This window comes from Sinohyriopsis cumingii, chromosome 5 (genome assembly GCF_028554795.1).
Source record: "Sinohyriopsis cumingii isolate HCF-2022 chromosome 5, ASM2855479v2, whole genome shotgun sequence".
Lineage (NCBI taxonomy): Eukaryota > Metazoa > Mollusca > Bivalvia > Unionida > Unionidae > Sinohyriopsis > Sinohyriopsis cumingii.
Window position 1 is genome coordinate 101,728,966 of NC_142965.1, and position 18,975 is coordinate 101,747,940.

Sequence of the window (18,975 nt, forward strand, 5' to 3'; positions counted from 1 at the left end):
CTCTCGCGGAGGTGGAATTGCTGTCATCACAAAGAACTCCATGATCAAACGTCTTAACCACACCACACAATTGAATTTCGACCACACGTTGTTTGAACTAGTCCAAACCACACTCACACTGGACCAAAGGTCACTCCATTTGTTCTGCCTATACCGACCTCCTCCTAGTAAAAAAAAACAACAAAAAAAAAACAAGCTGACTGAATCTCTCTTTTAGGAGCAGTTTCCGAATCTCCTGGAGTATGGAAATTCGTTAGGTGGCAACCTGATTATTCTTGGAGATTTCAACTTTCACTTTCACTGTCCCGGAAGCCCAAACACATCGAAACTCCTAGATTCTATTAATGTTTTCAACTTCAAACAGTCAGTTAACCAACCCACCCATAAACATGGTCACATTTTAGACTGGATTCTTCATAGACCTGATGATAACATTATACGGTCCTCCCTGGTATCCCATGACCTTGCATCAGATCACCTCTGCATTATATGCCACATTGACATATCAGTCCCTAACCCTCCACCTTTATCTGCTACTAAGAGAAACCTCTGTATGATAAACAGAACCAAATTAATGAACGACATCCAAGAAAACCTAACAACTTGCTTACCTCCTACAGCAGAACACCTCGATAACTTCCTGCATTCATTGCTCGACAAATATGCCCAAGATACCAAGTGCAGAGTATCAATTCAAAAGTGTTCTCCATTGTATAGCAGTGTTAGGGACCAGCTTCCCACTGCTAAAAGAGACCGCCGTAAAGCTGAAAGGCTTTGGCTTTCCACCAGACTCACTATTTATAAGCAAATATATGAAGCCGTTAAGAAGAATGTCACAAATATAGTCTATGCAGCGAAATCAGCCCACTTCACTACTAAGATCATGGAAAGTTTCAGCTGCAAAGAGCTCTTCGAGATTACTAACAAGCTAATGTCAAGGAACAAATGTACACCACTTCCAAGTACCTTCTCTCCAGTCGACCTTCCGGACATGTTTGCAAATTTCTTCCATGACAAAATACAAACCATTAGAGATAAGCTTGACACCACAATTTCAATTGACTCGTCGTCACCATAGAGTTGGGATACAGAATTTGAGCAGCAACCATTAGCCGCATTTGAACCTGTCTCTATGGATTTCGTACGTACAATCGTGATGAAGAGTGTACCACAGTCACGTGAACCTGATCCAATTCCAACATCGTTACTTTTTGAGTGCTTAGATCCAGTATTGCCTTCACTAACCGATGTTCTAATTACTTCTCTCTCATCCGGGGAATTCCCATCATTTTTCAAAACTGCCATTGTAAAGTCTCTGCTGAAGAAACCAACACTAGACCATAACGATTTAAAGAACTACCGCCCAGTTTCTAATCTCCAATTCATATAAAAAAAATCTTAGAAAAGATTGTTCTATCCCAGCTTTCATCTCATCTGAATTCAAATAGTCTTTTCTAGCAATGTACAATCTGCATATCGCCCTTGCCACAGTACTGAAACTACTCTTCTAAAAGTAGTTAATGACATTCTCTCTGCTTTGGATAGCGGAAAGATTGCAGTCCTCACCCTCCTTGATTTGTCTGCAGCATTTGACACAATATACGATGATATATTACTTAACTGTCTCCAGCATATATTTGGCGTTCATGATATAGCCTTACTGTGGTTCAAGTCATACTTGGTCAACAGGATACAAATTGTGTCTGCAAATGGAATACACTCCAGCCCAGTTGATCTATGTTGCGGTGTTCCACAGGGGTCTGTTCTTTAAACTATTCTCTTCATTCTATACACTCATCCGCTCTCAAGTGTCATAGATCATCATCCAGTGTCTCACCAATTGTACGCTGATGACACCCAAATATACAAATCTAGCCACCAAGCTGAAGTTGATGCTACCATCCAAGGTGTAGAGAGGTGCATTTCTGATGTGAAATCATGGATGACATGTAACAAGCTGCAGATGAATGATGATAAAACTGAGGCCATTCTGATTACAACACAAAGATTTTCTCATTCACTTCCTTTACCTGAAACAATAAATATCAGCAACACCAACATTAAATTCACACAATCAGTACGAAACCTATGTGTTACTCTGGACAGTACTCTCACACTGCACCAACATGTCATGAACATATGCAAGCCTGCATATCTTGAGCTGAGACGCATCAGCTCAGTTCACAAATATCTTTCAGTTGATGCCACTAAAACACTTGTGTGTTCATTAGTAATTTCAAGACTGGACTATTGTAACTCAATTCTGTCTGGTTCATCTCAATATCTACTCCAAAAACTTCAAACCACAGCTGCTCGGATCATACTTAGAGTACCACGATCAGAGCACATCTCCCCGCGCTCTGTACCCTACTCTGGCTATCCATTCGATCCAGAATCAAACACAAAATTTGTTCTCTGTGCCACATTTCACTTACGGACTCTAGTCCAACATACCTATCCGACCTCACCCGCGTGTAAACACCAGCAAGATACTTACGCACCTCCTTTGACAATCGTATACTCATTATTTCCGCTATGAAAACAAAGTCATATAGACAGCGTTCTTTTGCATATCAGGGCCCAGCAACGTGGAATGAATTGACCACTGAACTTAGACACAAAGACACAGTGATCCCATTCAAGAGTGCTCTCAAAACTCACTCATTTCGCCTGCAAGAACAAACTTAAAGACCTAATAATGTTTCCTACCTTAAATATTCTCAGCATGTTTTTTTCTATGTTGTCTAATTTCTTGGGGTTTGTTTGTAATCATATCAATATATATGTTTTTATCTTATAGGTGTTGTCTAATGTTGTAAAGCGCTTAGAGCTTCTAAAGATTACGCGCTATACAAAGTCCTCATTATTATTATTATTATTATTATTATTATTATTATTGTTATTATTATTATTATTATTATTATTATTATTATTATTATTATTAATATGAACTATAGGTCTGTATTTATTTTTGTGTGCCAGGTTACCAATTTTGTGTATAGTAGCCGTATAATTGTAACTTTTGTGAAATTATCTGGAACAAAGTTATGCACAAACATACAGTTAAATAAAATCATCAATAGCTCATGAAGTCTAGTATCTGAATTTCTGAAAATTTAAAATATTCCACAAATAAAAATCTAATCCAGGACATTTGCCATCTTTTTGTCTTGTTATTGCACTTTGGATCTCAGATAATGTAATTACCTCAATACGAGCAGAAGGGTATTCAATGATGAGAGCACGTGCTTCTTATTCGATTGATTTTTAAGACTGATGAGTAAATCTTCAAACTGATTTTTCCACATGTTGCATTATATTATTCCGGAGTATTAACGAGGCCTGAGCAAAGTAGTATGTTAGGTTGTATTGATGCACGTGACCTCAATGTTGACCCACGTGACCCTGTTTCCCGCCGTTTTAAAAAAGTCATTGTTATACCATATATTCACATTCAAAATCTGTGTTGAAAACTGAAAATGCCACCACGAGATTACACTGCAGAAACAGGTAAAAAGCAAATACATTTTCTGACTGGATTCCAATGTTTGACCAATAATATGCAATATATATACAGTAGCAAATTGCTCTCACGTGTTTAGAAAAGGCTGTGTGGTCAATGCAGGTGAAGTGGGCTCAAGGTTTCGGTCGTTTCTTCGTGGTTTCACTCATTTTAAGTTTGGGATCGTAAACAGAATTATTAATATTTGTCATAGTATAGCTTACGTGAAATAAATCTGTATTAAACAAAAATGGTATAATCGGTCTTGCAATAATTAAAACGCGATTTGTTAGTCTATCTATCTAGAGGGGTGGGGTTGTGGCTACCAAATCTGTAATAATATAATACAAAGGAAACAGTTCCTTGCACCTCCGTATATCCATCTGGACCAGTTCTTATTGTTTTCGTAATGTAGGCTAAAGCTTACAACAGCTTAATGAAGAGTATTAATATTTAAGGCTTTCTGTGATATCGTGGGCTGACCTAGCTACGATGTCGTAGCCTCATCTTGATTTGTTGTGGTTGAGGCTACGATCTGATCCCATATCATGTAATGGAGCACACACACAAAATCACTAATGTCAGATAAGTCAATAACTAATAGTGTAGAAATTAACTATATAAGTATAATCATGTTGTGAAAGAAGTTTGGCTTATTTTGAATTTATTAAGCCCTTACATGATACACCTCACTTTGTCTGCCATGACAGATAACGCGAGACTCGCTGTGACCCCCTTTCCTATATAAGGCTTGCCAGACCATATTTGGACATTCTACGCTATGTTATCAATCAAGTGGCAAAAAATGGCTTCTTTGTGGAATATCAAAGTTGCCGGTAAACTGCATTTACTTTTAATGCACAGAATTTCGGAGTCAAACCATGCCATATTTTTACTATGATATGTTTACCTTTCCAAATAAGGCCCCAATGTCCTTATATGGCACATAAACAAATGAGGCTGAGAACAGAAGTAATCTTTATTTGAACTAACATGGCGGATGATCAAAATGAAAATATCAGATAAGAAAGGTAAACAAGATTTTACAACTATATCTACAATGATTTATGATACTTCCGGTATTAAATTGGAGAACTAATCAATTTATTTCATTATATGCAAGGAATGTGTTCAAATTGTAGATATTTGGCTTAAAGAGTGCCTGGTGTGAGTCACACCCGGCTTGCTCCATTGACATGTACGTGCTCATGTTAGTACCCCGTCCACAAGGTAGGAGATGGGGTACTAATATTAGTACTAGGGCTGACCTAGTCCTACAATGTAAGATACATCACCTAATATATTTGGTCTGGGGGGGCGGGGTGATGGGTCTTACAGCCTAACTAATGGCACGGTGTATCTTGTTTTGATGTTGACTAACGGTGTAACGAAAGTCAAAATTTTCAGAAATATCACACACAACTGGCAACCAATAACGACGCTTTTCTACAAAGTAAAGTTATAATGTTTTTCTCAGACTTTACTTACCCTGATGTCTTTTTTCTAATACACCACTCCCTTGATAACTCACGAACCCGCTTATAACGTGGTGTCAGGCATTGATCCCATTTTTTAAAACCAGAAATACCCCAAACGTTTATCCCTATTTGTTGAACTTGGAGAAAAATCGCGATCAAAACTGGTAATGGAAACTTTGATCTATCGCTCGTTTTATTGTTGAAAATGGTAGATAGAACCTGGAAATTTTAATCAACACTATGAAATATCAAATTTAAAAATAGCTCATACAATTTTTTTACATTTTCTTTCCAAACGACATTCCTAGTACACCGCAATTAATGACATGTAAGGAAATTTTGGTCAATGAAAATGTCACTTACGCCGAGTGTAGGCAGTGCTTTAATAAATAAATACAAATTAAATAATTTTTTTACCAATTGAAATTTGTGTTCTAGTTCCATCTTTTAATTCCTTGTAAGTGTAATCGTCATAAATGCAATGTGTCCTCTTATAGCGTTTCTCTGAGAACCTAATTAAGTGCCGACCGAGTTTTGATAACTGACTTGCAGAAGTATTTGTTGTATTGTTGCACTGAATTAAAAGCTGGCCTCCTTTGTATTATCGCGTTAATTATGTCTTTTGAATTTAAAAAAAAGGTGGAATAAAAAAAAATGTTAAAAGGCACAAAAATTGGACTAACTTAAAATCTAGTGGCCTTGGTTGTATGTCGGGTGAACTCACTTCGTTTGATCAATCGAACACTGTAATAAATGTTATTGTGTATGTAACAGAAACAACCTTAAATTAACCGACTCTTTCATACCTAATCAAAGATAACAAGGCAGCCAAGCGAAATGAATACTTTGTAAAATATAGAGCTTGATTTCACGGATACGGACCATTGTGGGCAAGCGAGTTTCAGAGAATTCTTGAACTGGCATTTATAGATAACCTCAGGGATGATAAGTTTCATTATTACTTCCATTGAAATCATGACATTAACATTGTACTGATTGAACAATAAAAAATGGAGTTTTGATGTTGATGAGTCAAGAAATAAATGTTGAATTCTTTTGAAAAAAGGGAATCTTGTTTGGTGGTGTATCAACAGGTAGTCTAGTTCCCAAATTATGGACTACCAATTTGGCAGGATACTGTAAGCGACCTCTAATTCCTGTCTGCTAGGGAGGGTTAATTGAAGAAGTTCCACTCAACAGTAAAGTCAACCAAAAATGTTTAATGAAAGTAACATAACTAAGAAACTGAAAAACCGTTACCAGTACACAATATTCATTTGGAATAAGACAAATATACTCCTGCAAGGAAACACTCGTTCCTTGCACTCTTGTATTGTAACAATTAGATACTGACATTAATTTCCGATGTCTTGTTCCAGGATCTTTTCAATGAAATGTCTCAGCACATAATAGTCCGTTTCAATGTTAAATAAATTAAATAATAATTGGAAATCATAGAGTGACCCCAACAGACGAGAGTTGAAGATTTGCTTTGTGTTCGTTTAACCCAGGTTACCAGTGTGGTGGGAGATAACTGCACGATAACTCTGAAGATTAATTTACTTACTCAACATTTCTACGTAATTTTCCAAAATGTTTGTCTCTGCATATTGTTAAAAACACGGATGTTCAAATGTTCCAAGTATTGGTTATTTTACTAGCTTTTCACCTAATTAATATCCAGATAATTCAGAGTATTATTATTACTTTGTCAGTCCTATACTATTATTATTATTTAGCAATTTATATATGTCATTACCTAAACGGAGTATTCACAGATGTTATTTCTCGTTTTGAAGTTGACCGTGCTCTGCAGTTATCTGACAAGTACTGTCTTCCACTCCAATATATAACCTTCGGTTTTATACCACGTGACAGTACTGAACCAATCAGAATTGGCAGACCGAATCCGCCAACGAATCAGATGTGGCAAACTGGCAAACCTCAGTCTATTGCAAATCTTGCGATATCGATCACATATGAATAAGGTTCAGTATATTCCAACATATGAAATATTCTCATATCTTATATCTTACTCTGCACAAAACTCTGAGACAAAAACTCTGTATCCTAATATTTCTATATAGTTTTCAGTAGAAAAACTACAGTTCTCGAATGGATAAACTGTGGCAAACCAATGACAGGGTACAATGATACTAAAAAAATTGCGGTTGCTGGGGAGGTTGCTACCATGCACAACACAAATTACATTACTCAATAAATCTAACAGTTTTTATATAAAGTCGGTATATTTAAGATATTACTTTCGGCAATAAGTTCACTGTGACTTCATCTAAGTGTAATGTATGTGAATCACATACCTGTAATATCTAACCATCGAGGGTCACAAAGGAACAAAAATGGCGTCCATAAGAACTCGACTCGTTCGTTGAAAAGTTCGTTTGCCACGAAACACGAACAACCTGAAACTTCATATTTACTACACGTGTCGTGACGTTCACATCAAGCAGCCACATGATGGAAAAACACATCTGGTATTAACCCTTTACCTCATAGAGCATAGTGACAAAGTGCAGCTCGCTATACATAGAACATAGGTTACCTAGTCGACCGCATACGCATAGCTTGCCTGTGAACTATTAAGCAATGTAGTGTATGTTACGTTTAACAGCAATTTTAACCATTTTACATTTTTGGTACACATCTATTACATGTGGAACAATTTAAGAGCAAAGTCCGATTGTTATAGCTGTGTAATTATTTATCACGGAAGAATTTGTTATGTGCTTGAAAATCTGGAGAGAATTCGTTCACTGTCATGTCAGTGCGGCCGTGTGACCAACTGTAGAGCTGCCATTTCTCATACTCGAAATTTACAAGTTTTTCATCTGTGTCTACATCACTAAGTCATCTAAATTTGATAATTTATAAAACCTAATTGCAGCCTATATCAATATCAGAGTCTTTACCTAGGTTATTGAATCTTTCGTAGTTGTGATTCTAATCATGAAAACTTCGTAAGTACTGAATGAAATCCGCGACCGCCATTTTGAAGAGTGGAGATTACGACCCAGTTACTTTAAATAGCAGATATCGACCAGTACATAAACAGTGACCACGTGATCTTACGTAATTGTCATTCACAGAAATGAATGTAGTATCTAATAAGGGGTTTTCCCCGAAGGTAGCGCTACGAAAACCGGCTTAAAATGGCAGATGTTTACAGCAGACATCAAAAGGCGCTTCTATGGGACTTTAGTAGAAGCGTCAAAAGTCGCTTCGATGCGACTTTTGTAGAGGCGTCCAAAGACGATTGTATGAGGTAATGGGTTAAATGAGGTAACACAAGCATGTAATTTGTGCAAGAAACGGTGCTGAATGTAAAATGTCAAACCTTGACAAGCCAAGTGTAATACACTGATCAACATGGTAATAGCTAAAACATATTGACAGAGATTTCCAACGTACATATTAAATATGGATTACCTAACTAGTAATTTAGTATAATCTGACTCCATGGACTGCAGGAAGTCTGAGAACATGCCTATGAAGTGGCGCATTATCGAAAATAGGGAGCAGTTATACGTAAAAATCCATGTAACCACAAAGCAACTAATTTGCCACAACTACATGCTCCTGCACTGCCCTAGGTCCAATGAGCTAAACATGCAACACTAATATCTTAAAAGAAACATCTCTAATAACATATGGACAATTCACATACAGTAGTAAAATCCACCCCAACCCCATTATGGTGCAGAACTGGTTAATCCTGAGTCTATTACAATACTATTAAACACTACTACGGGAACCAGACTCATCAGGAAAACAAAAAGCAGTGATGTAATACTCAGATTTTTTGCATACACATGATGGTTGTTCAAACCAGTTGGAACGATCTTTCATATGTTGGATATTTTGAAGGCATTGTAGGACATCGGTTGACCAAGTCCTACAATGTAAGACATCACAGGCTATCCATGTTTGGGTGCTGCCTAAGTAATGGCCTTGTGTAGCGTGTTCTGATGCTGGCTGACATTGAAACTAGTGTCCCAATTTTGAAGAACATTTTGCACGCTTGACAGCACATACTGAAGCTTTTTCACAGATTGAAGTCATTGATTTAGGCGAACATTATTTACTCTTTCTTCTTTTTAAATTAAAATTTTCACACAAGGAAATGGATGTTTTCAAGTTATGTTGACCTGCATTTCAGTTTTTGTTGAAATGTGATGGAAGCTGGGAATGCTGAAACTGGTAAAACGGATGAACTCAGTGAAGCTATCTTTACACTTTCTTCAGTATTAGTATTTTTTTTTGTTTGTTTCATTATTCTTCAATATAATCTCATTTCTGCATTCCTGGCTTCCATTGCATTCAGATCAGCTGATCAAAACATGAAAATGCATCCATTTCCAACTCTCAGATTTTGATTCCATCAGGATAAGGACAGCGAAGTACCTATGTTCAGTAAGATTTAAATTGGCAGACGAGTGTCGATGTGGGCAGCCAAGCATGATACTTCTGAAAATGTTACCTCTTGGTCTTCTGTCATTCAACTTGGGAATATACTGCAAAGGCCATTTTTTAGGCAATAATAAATATCAACCTAAACAAAAATATCATGTGATGGGACTTGTGTTGTAGGACTATGGTTTGATGGTATTGTGGTATTAAAAGTTTTTGTTAATTTTACTGCATAGTGCTAGCTACCATGTACTTGTACACACTACATGACCATAAGTAACTACTTCTGTGTCACCAGTTTATTTCAGGAAAGTTTCAGGGTTGTTGACACTGTTTTTAAGACTTTAAAAATGGTTCTAATAGCTGCCTCGCATGGCACTCAGCATTATGAGGTTAGTGTTAGGCCTGGTGTCGGAATAATGTGACTGGGTGGGACATCCTGTGGCATGATGCCCCAGTGCTAGACATCACTATAAACTGCCACACTTTGATGGAAGCAACCTTAGACCACCATTTTTTATATAAAACTATGGTAATAGTGCTAGTATTATGGAATGAAATGCAGTTACATGTCAAAGTAATCGTAATTGCCAGTCAAATTTCCCTCTTAACCTGCTAGTATTACGAAGTGAAATGCAGTTACATATCAAAGTAATCGTATAGTTGCCAGCCAAAATTCACTCTTAACCTAAGGTAGTTTCAGTGTTTTAATGATTAGCTGGCCTGTAGGAGACACCAAAATATCCATCTTTCCATGGAAACTTATAATTTTGTTCAGCCAAAACACAAAAGTAAAATAGATTGATTATGATCTTAGTTAATCTATATTCATAATTTTAGCCTTTATTATTACCATTTCTTTCATGAACATGTAACAATTATGCTGGTTATGTACATTGCACAATTGAACGCGTGTACCTTTTTATAAAGATTACCTCAGTTTGTAGCATTGCTTATAGCATTGAAAAAGAGTCATGTGACTCTGTATGTGGATCAGCTTAAGTGAAACAGCTATTACTGACTAGTGTTATCTGGAAGAATGGGTTTTGGTTGAAAAAATGACTAAAGCAAAATCTGCATCTAATCTTTTTGGGAATAAACAAGGATTAAAGTGATGCCTCAGAGGTCTTGGAAATGCTTAATAACACGTATTTGGGATGCAGAAAATCGTTTGGGCAAGAGTTCTCCGTATGCATGCAAAAAATCACTTTGCTGGAGCCCTTTGTATGAATGCAATAGCTTGGCGGCATATTTAAAGGCTTGACAGTCCTGCTTCAGCCACCTTCTGAGTGGGAAATGTGTTGATCAATTGATCATTTTAGCTGTGCTGATATTTACAATGATAGAAATCAGTGGCTATAAGTCCCTCAGATGTGCATGTTGTCATTATAAGAGTACGTCAAAAGAACATGACACAATAGCTGGGCAGCCAGTTCAAAGACTTTGAGTATCGGCTGAGTGGTGGGAAATTGTGCTGATAGTTACAGTGAGGAATCCAGACACAGAGATGTACATGTGGTCATTCTGAGACTACCTTAAAGGAACAAATATAGCTCTCATTATTTTGTTCATTTATTAGTGTGGCAGAATAATTAGTCTGTGTGACCTTGAAATCAAGACACGTCAAGACCTGGAAATGTTGTTTGCAAGATCTGGACAAGTATTTTGGGGTTAAACATTAAATTGATGATGAGATTTAGAAGAGTACCAGAGGTCTTGGAAATGTTTAATCACACTTATTTGGACGCCAGTTTGTTTATCTGGGATGAATAAAATCACTTGGGTGCGAGTCCTCCGTATGCATGTAATAAGTGGGTGGAAAAATTCAAAGACTTGCCAGTCCTGCTTCAGCCACCTATTTGGTGGGAAATGTGTTGATCATTTAGGTCTGTTGATATTTACAATGATGGAATTCATTAGCTGAAAGACCACTTGATGTACATGTTGCAATTATAAGAGGACATAAAATGTGCATGATGTAACAGCTGGGTGGCAAGTTCAAAGACTTTGGTGGCTGGGTCGGAAAATGTACTGATGACAGATTTCATTGGCTGAAAGACCCCTGATGTACATTTTGCCATTATACATTACATCACGATGCAATAGCTGGGCGGCAAGTAAAACAGCTTCGGCTGGCGGCTGGGTGTGAAAATGTACTGATATGTCCAGTGATTGAATTCAGAGGCAGAAAGACATAGCGATGTACATGTGATCATGTAGTTTATTAGATTTACATGTGGTCATCGCATAAACTACATTACATTTCATTATTGTGTTCATTTCCGAGTGTGGCAGAATAAGCCGTGCATGTGACCTCAGAATCAAGACCTGTTGAGACTTAGATAAAGTGCCATTCACAAATTTGGATAAGTATTCTGGGGTTAAATGGCAAACTGATGAAGATTGTAATGAGATTCAGAAGAGTGCTAAAGTTGCTAGAATTAATAGTTTGGATGGGAGAGTAGCCAAGTTTAAGAAAGTGTGTGATGCCTAACTTAGTGCTTTGAATGAGACCTTCCTTGGATTGACAAAATTCAGTCTCGCTCTGATGGACAAACAAGAGCTTTGTCAGTGTTATAAAGAATGTAGAAATTAAACTCAATGGCAACCAATAGTTCTTATAATTTACATAGTTTTCTGGGAGGGGACTGCAACATGTGCTGGTGGGACTCATATTTTTACCATAATGGGAGTCCTGGACTCCGAGTTTTAAATCCTAGCGAGACCTCTGGAGTGCTGAAGTTTCTAGCACTGATAGTTCAGATGGAACAGTAGCCAAGTGTGAGAAAGTGTAATGCCTGGGTTAGTGTTAGGAATAAGGCCTTTCCTTGAATTGACAAAATTCAGTCTCACTCTAGTGGACAAACAACAGCTATGTGTAAGTGGTGTAAAGAATTTGGAAAATTAAACTTCATGAAAACCACTGGTTCTTCTCATCTGGACATTTAGCCACTTAAGGTATGCCCAATATACGTATGGGAGAAGACTACAACTTCAGCTGGTGAGACTCTTATTTTTATCAAAATATGAGTCCTGGAATCCTAGTTTTAAAATCCTAGTGAGACCTCTGACCTGTAATTTTCTGCGCATTTCCAATTTATTTTATATTGCTTGCTTGTCCTTTGTGCTGAAGGGAGATTTCTGCATTTTCTGAACTTGTTGTTTTGACACGAGTCAGACCCAACATGACTTGAATGATGTTACCCTAGTTTATGTCCATATGGGTTTTCACATTTTATGACATGCATGATGGATAAGATTCCCCTTTAGATCAACAAGTTGGTCATCACCTTTTTTTTTGTTGTTGAAATAATAGGAGGAGAACAATTATGTCAGTCTGTAACTCATGCTGGAGTGTTAGTCAGTTTTGTTATTCAGGTGTATTATTATTGGGCTTCTTGTTGCTAATAAAAAAATTTATTTTCTCTGTAGATTGTAAGTATTGTCCATTTTCTATTAACTCTTTACCTTCTGCTAACGCATATATTCGACCATAAAAATAGCCTTATAACCCCAGAGATGCATATACAAGCTGCTAATAATACTCTCTCTGTCCTGGCTGGCTCATACATGTGTTTCCGGCCAAGGGTTGGGAAACCCCAGATACGCATATACACGTTTCATATTAAAGCTTTGTATTGGATGAAATTACAAACATCCGTTCTCTTTTATAATATTTAGCCAATGAAAATAGTCCTTACATAAAATGATGAACGTATTCTATTGGTAGTTTTACAGCACATAAGCAGGAAATTCTATTGAAAATGAGGTCAGTGGTGACAGTAAACAAAATGTCAACATTCATGTATTCCGACGATTCTGATGGAAGTTTTGAAGGATTTGAAAGTGATGATATTGATTTTAACCAGATTCAAGAAGAAGGATTGGACATCAGTATAAGTCCTGTTTCGACACCTGACATTTCAGATTTATCTGAATCCGAGGATGAAATGCAAGACAATCAAATCTGGTTGGAACACATGAGACCAGTAAATGTGGACGACTTTACAGCAGGGCCAGCATTTATTTTAGAAGGAAATGCAAGGGAGATAGATTTCTTTTTACGTGCTTCAGGCAGTATCATAAAAAATTACCAAATCTGCAGTAAAATAGTGGACAGATTGGTGTGCAAAATAATGGTGAGAAAAGTAATCTAATTTACATTTTAAACACATGTATTGAGATATATTTTTTTATTATAAATATGTGAATATAAACATTGATTCCTGTGGATTATATGTACTTGTTGGTGGAAATGAGTGGCACAAAACATTGGTGTTTAAAATTTTATTTTTCATTAAATTACATAGTTTGCATGAGACAATATTGATAAAGAAAATGTAGACAGCATGTAAATAACTCGAGAAGTACTTACTCAGGCAGCTATTATGATGTTCTGGGGTTCAGCCTACAAACTGCTGCTAGAAGGCAGGCTGCTTATCAGGCTTAGTAGCCAGGGCAGCAAGTACTCGCAGAAGGTTAAGAGTTAATCTGTGAAACAAAATCTTTTAAAAGACTCCCTTTTTAATATTAATCCTGAGCAGAACACCTTTGTACTTGGCAATTGACTTTGGATTTTAATGGCTTATGCATGCATGTAAAGGATCACCCTAAAGCAGGGGTTGGCAACCATTTGATAATAGTGTGCCAAAGTAGGATTTCTAATTCATTCAGCGTGCCAACAACCTATATTCCTATAAATCTACCTGCTCTACCATATTTTTATATATTATATAAGTACTCGTATATATGAAACTGTTCACAAATATAAGTAGAACCAAAAGCTGAAAGTAGAGCAAATGCAATTTTCTTCAAACAGATGAATGCTTCAGGGGGGAATGGCCAGCAGTTGAGAATAGCAGCTGAGTTTTCTAAGCTGTTTCCTTCCAGAGATTTCCGCAATTCGGCAAATTTTGATGTCCATAATTCTGATGTCTTAAATCCAACATGCTGCATTTCAAAATCGTCAATATCCATCCACCTAAAAAGATCCAGGTCTAATTGGGTAGTAGTCAGATCAAGCAAGTCAGGCTTGATGAGATATGAAAATTTGGGTCCATGAATTTGAATGTCTTGACTTTGTTTAGCAAACTCCACTTTGAGTGCTTCAATGTACTTCTGAAGCTCATCTATATTCACTGTAAATCGATCTGAATGAGTCTTCACGTCTGGGAAGTACTTGAATGTTTTGGCATTGATGTCACGGCAAAATATGTCCAGTTTCAACGCAAATCCTTTCCAGTAGCCAAAAAGTTAAAGTACTGTTTGACCCTGTCCTTGTAAATGCAAGTTCAACTCATTTAAATGTGTCGTTATGTCTGTCAGAAACATCAGCTTCAACAGCCAGTCCTCATCATTCAATTCTGGAAAATGTTGTTCTTTTTCATCAAGAAACACCTTAATTGCTTCCAGACAAGAAAATAATCTTTTCAAGACTTTACCTCGACTAAGCCAGCGAACATTGCTGTACAACGGGATATCTGCATATTCACTCTCAATTTCTTGTAGAAGAGACCTGAATTACCTGTGAATCAATGAAGAGCGGGAAACTATAAAGTTGACTATCTTAACAACAGTTGCCATCACATAGTCCACTGATGAGATCTCTGCACACAAACTCTCCTGGTGTATAATGCAGTGGAAGTTTAATAGTCGATGTCCAATGTGATTCTGAAGAAGTGTGACAAATCCTTTTTGCCAACCATTGCAGCAGCACCATCAGTTGTTACACAGAATAATTTATTCAACTCGATGTTCTGATTTTTGAAATAGCTTACGAATGCAGTCAGAATGTCCTCTGCTTTGGTTGTATCATGAAGAGCTAACAAGCAACACAACTCTTCATAAATACGATTATTTTCACAATATTGTGTGACTACAGCTAGGCGTGACAAGTCATTCAAGTCAACGCTTTGATCAAGAGCGACACTAAATACAATAGTTTGATTTAATTCAGTCGTTTGTTGAACTGTTAAATTTTCGGCCAAATCAGTTATGCGCCTCTCAATTGATCTTGCAGAAGCTGATATTTCTCGTATCCAAGACAGTATAGTTTCTTTATTTGGTAAATCACTGAACAGAATTTCAGCACTGTTCAAAAACGTTTCTTTGATGTACTCTCCATCTGTAAAAGGTTTGCCTTTCAAAGCCACACACTGAGCAATTTTGTAACTACATTCAGTAGCTTTATTCTTCATTCCAACTGCTTGACTCAAAATACCAGTTTGTTTCTTGAAACCAGAAATAGCCCTTTTGATGGCTTCACTTTTCTCTTCAGAGGTTTTAAACTTGGATTGATGTTTGGTTTCATAGTGTCTTTGTACACTAGACGTATGACACACAACACTTTCACAACAGAAAGCACAAACAGCACGATCCTTTTGTTGTATAAATCCATATTCTTTTGTCCAGTTTTCTTGAATTGGGCGTTGATCAAGTGTTTGCCTTTTTTTCAGCCATTTTAGGGGTACTGTATTTAATACAAGAACATAAGAAATGGCAATAACTAATATAGCCTGCTGCTGACCAGTGAAAGCGGACATGTGGCGACACCTAGCTAATGCAAGAAATATTAAGAAAATGATATGGCACCATCCAGTGCACGCAGCAGCCATTATGCTGACGTACGTTGTTTTGACTTGCATTGAAAAAAAAATCTTTTTTTCCACTTATTACCTTTTGGGGGGTCTTCCGCCTGCCATTGAAAATCGCTTTGCATGCCAAGTCTGGCATACGTGCCATAGGTTGCCGACCCCTGCCCTAAAGCAAGAACAACACATCTTAACCATGTAGTAAAAGCCTGTATCACCAGGAACTGACTAATGCATGGAATGGTTATGACATGTTGCGTTTCTTTGAATAGTAAATCTGTCTTTACATCCGTTGTTTTCTGCCACCAGTCATATATTTTTTATATTTTTAAAAAAGGGTAGTGAACAACTTGTTCGTAGAGTTTCCCTCAAGTTGGATTATAAAATCTACTATTTACATTTATGGTAAGAGATAATGGTTTGTCATAACAGGGTGGACTTGACATGTTTTTTTCTTTGGCCAGATGGGTCAGCTCAAATGAAAATAATGACTTCCAAAAGTTCAGTTGACCCCTGGATGTGATGCTAAATTGGCTAATGTTATGATATTCATCTTGATGATCAAAGCTTTGTCTCATAGTACAAGTTTTGTTTTGCTGTGTTCACAAAATACCCCATGTTACCGAACTTAAAATGTAAAACTAGCAAAGCATGTTACTATATGGTTTCAAATACCTTGATTGCCACACAGTAATATTTATATAAATGTACTGTTTTGTTTCATTTGATTTTCACAGAAATTATATTTTAAATGTTTTGTTTTTTTTCTTCAGAGAAAATCAAGACACTTTTGCAAGAGTTCTATCGTGATAGTGATGATGGTGGGAAGGACTTTGTTTATGGACAACAACTGGTATAAATTTTTACTTTGATCAATTTATAATTATACAATCATGGGAGATTGATAGGACATAGACAATCCTGTCACTTTTTGTCACATTATTTTATGTGAGGTATGGCCAGCAAAAGGTTGACATTTGCAGGTGTACAAGTGATTGTGATATGTACCGTATATACTCGTGTATAAGCTGACCCCTCAAATTGAGCAGATATAAACACTAAAAAGTGCATGACCCACGTATAAGCTGACCCACAACTCCGAGACATCACAAGATGCACATGGTATGTTCTGAATGCATTTATTTAGGCAAACTTATATTAACAAAAAGTACACATATACTTATCTCGGGCATGGTATGTATGATTATTAAAAAGAAATGTTATAAACTTGTTTGAAAAGTAATTTATTTAATTTTCAGTTTTCTTATTGGTTCTGCCTAATTTAGATTTGTCTATAATTTGATCAAACGATGACAAGAATTGATCAGTCATTAGTTGCTGTAACACTACCTCCCCCTTTTTTGACTCAATTATTGTTTGTTTATGCATCATTGCATTGAACATTTTATATCACTGCACCAGTAATTACGTTTTTATTTTGCCTTGAAATTGTAAATACCTAACTCATTAAAATTTGATCCCAGTATGACAACACAACAATTAACAATATGGTTTGATTCAATGCTTGCAGTTAGGCTACTGAACGTATTTACATAATGGTGCCACCACATGTAAATAGTAGGTTTGAACACATGCTGAATGAAGTACATCCCTTAGAGTCGAATCATGGGCACCACTGCACTAAATTTTAATGATTTCTCCAAAATACAACAATGAAGTTTCAGAAATAATCCTTCGAAAATTATTCTAATACCGTTAAAAGCTGAGTTGTGGCTTGCTTTGATGTAAGCAACCTTGCACCATACCTGTCAACTCTCATGCCAGGGATTGAAGAAAAAACTCACAAAATTTGGGGTCAGTCCATGCCTACCTCCCGATTTTATATCTCCAGATTTTTTGCAGAGAACTTCCAATTATTACATTATGTCTTCGCTTGTAATTTCTCCTAAAAGAGAAAAGTCCTACATAAAGAAGATATATCGTATGCAGTTCATGGAAAGATGTTCTGTTGTATCACCTGTGCATATAGTCTTACATGTAAGACGTATCACATCTTATTTATGTTTAAGTGCTACGACCCTGATGCCCAAAACATAAATATCAGCGTCGAGATCTTACATACACGACTACTGTGAATATTATCGTGAACAAAATAATTACTTTACCAAAAAGAATTTTCTTCTTCACTAAATAGGATGTTATGTTCAAACATTATTCACGTAAATTTATGATTTTTTTCCATCTACAACAATACAAAAGTCAGAAAATAACCAGAACAAAAAAAATAAACCACAACAATAAAATTGTCAGCAATTAATTTCATTCCAATGAATGATCATGGTCAATGCTGTAGCTCCATTCCCACCAAAGAAACTTACATAGTGAGCACCTGGCATTTTTATACCTTATATATGAACGTTAATTACCATTGTTAATTAAAAGAAGGAATGAAAATACATACCACAAAGCATGTGTCCTCAAAAAATTAATTAAAAATACATTTGTTTTATATTAGACAATATTAAATGCCTTACGAGTTGACAATATATGCTTACCGATTAGGTCACTTGCAGTTTCTCCTATGTGTGATCACCAAAATTTACCTTTTTTAACAAGGCACGCTGAAGCAAAGTCAACATATCAATCACAGATGTAGATATAGAAAGCGTGATTTGCGTTCTGTTTATTTATGTAGTTTCCGTAAAAGTATCTTGAGTTTTAATGAATTTATTTTGACTTTCAAACACCATATAAAGTCAACTGTAAATCTGTCTGCTGACCATAAATATGGCGGCTGATGACGTCATTCGGGAACTATCTATAAAGGAACAAGGTTGGATATACAACGAGGGGAAAATAGTTACCACGTGTATGATACTGTGAGGCTGCCTTCCTATTTAGGTACCTTCAATGTAGAATATGGTTTCTTTGTATCAGTTGTTTTCACAAAATAGTTGCATCAATAAGGATTAACTTTTAATTAGTCTCGCTGTCTTTCTTGCTCATTTATTTAAGA

At 36.5% G+C, this 18,975-nt stretch overlaps 1 protein-coding gene across 1 annotated transcript in view; it reads left to right on the forward strand.

Moving 5' to 3' along the window:
- The first annotated feature begins 3,378 nt into the window (after positions 1–3,378).
- Positions 3,379–18,975, forward strand: part of LOC149799891 (DNA replication licensing factor mcm7-like) — a 59,679-nt gene continuing 44,082 nt past the window's right edge. Inside the window, exons 1-2 of the mRNA XM_089959339.1 lie at positions 3,379–3,510; positions 16,772–16,851. Coding sequence (XP_089815465.1) covers positions 3,480–3,510; positions 16,772–16,851 — 111 coding nt within the window. The 5' untranslated portion in view covers positions 3,379–3,479. The remainder of the gene's footprint in view (positions 3,511–16,771; positions 16,852–18,975) is intronic.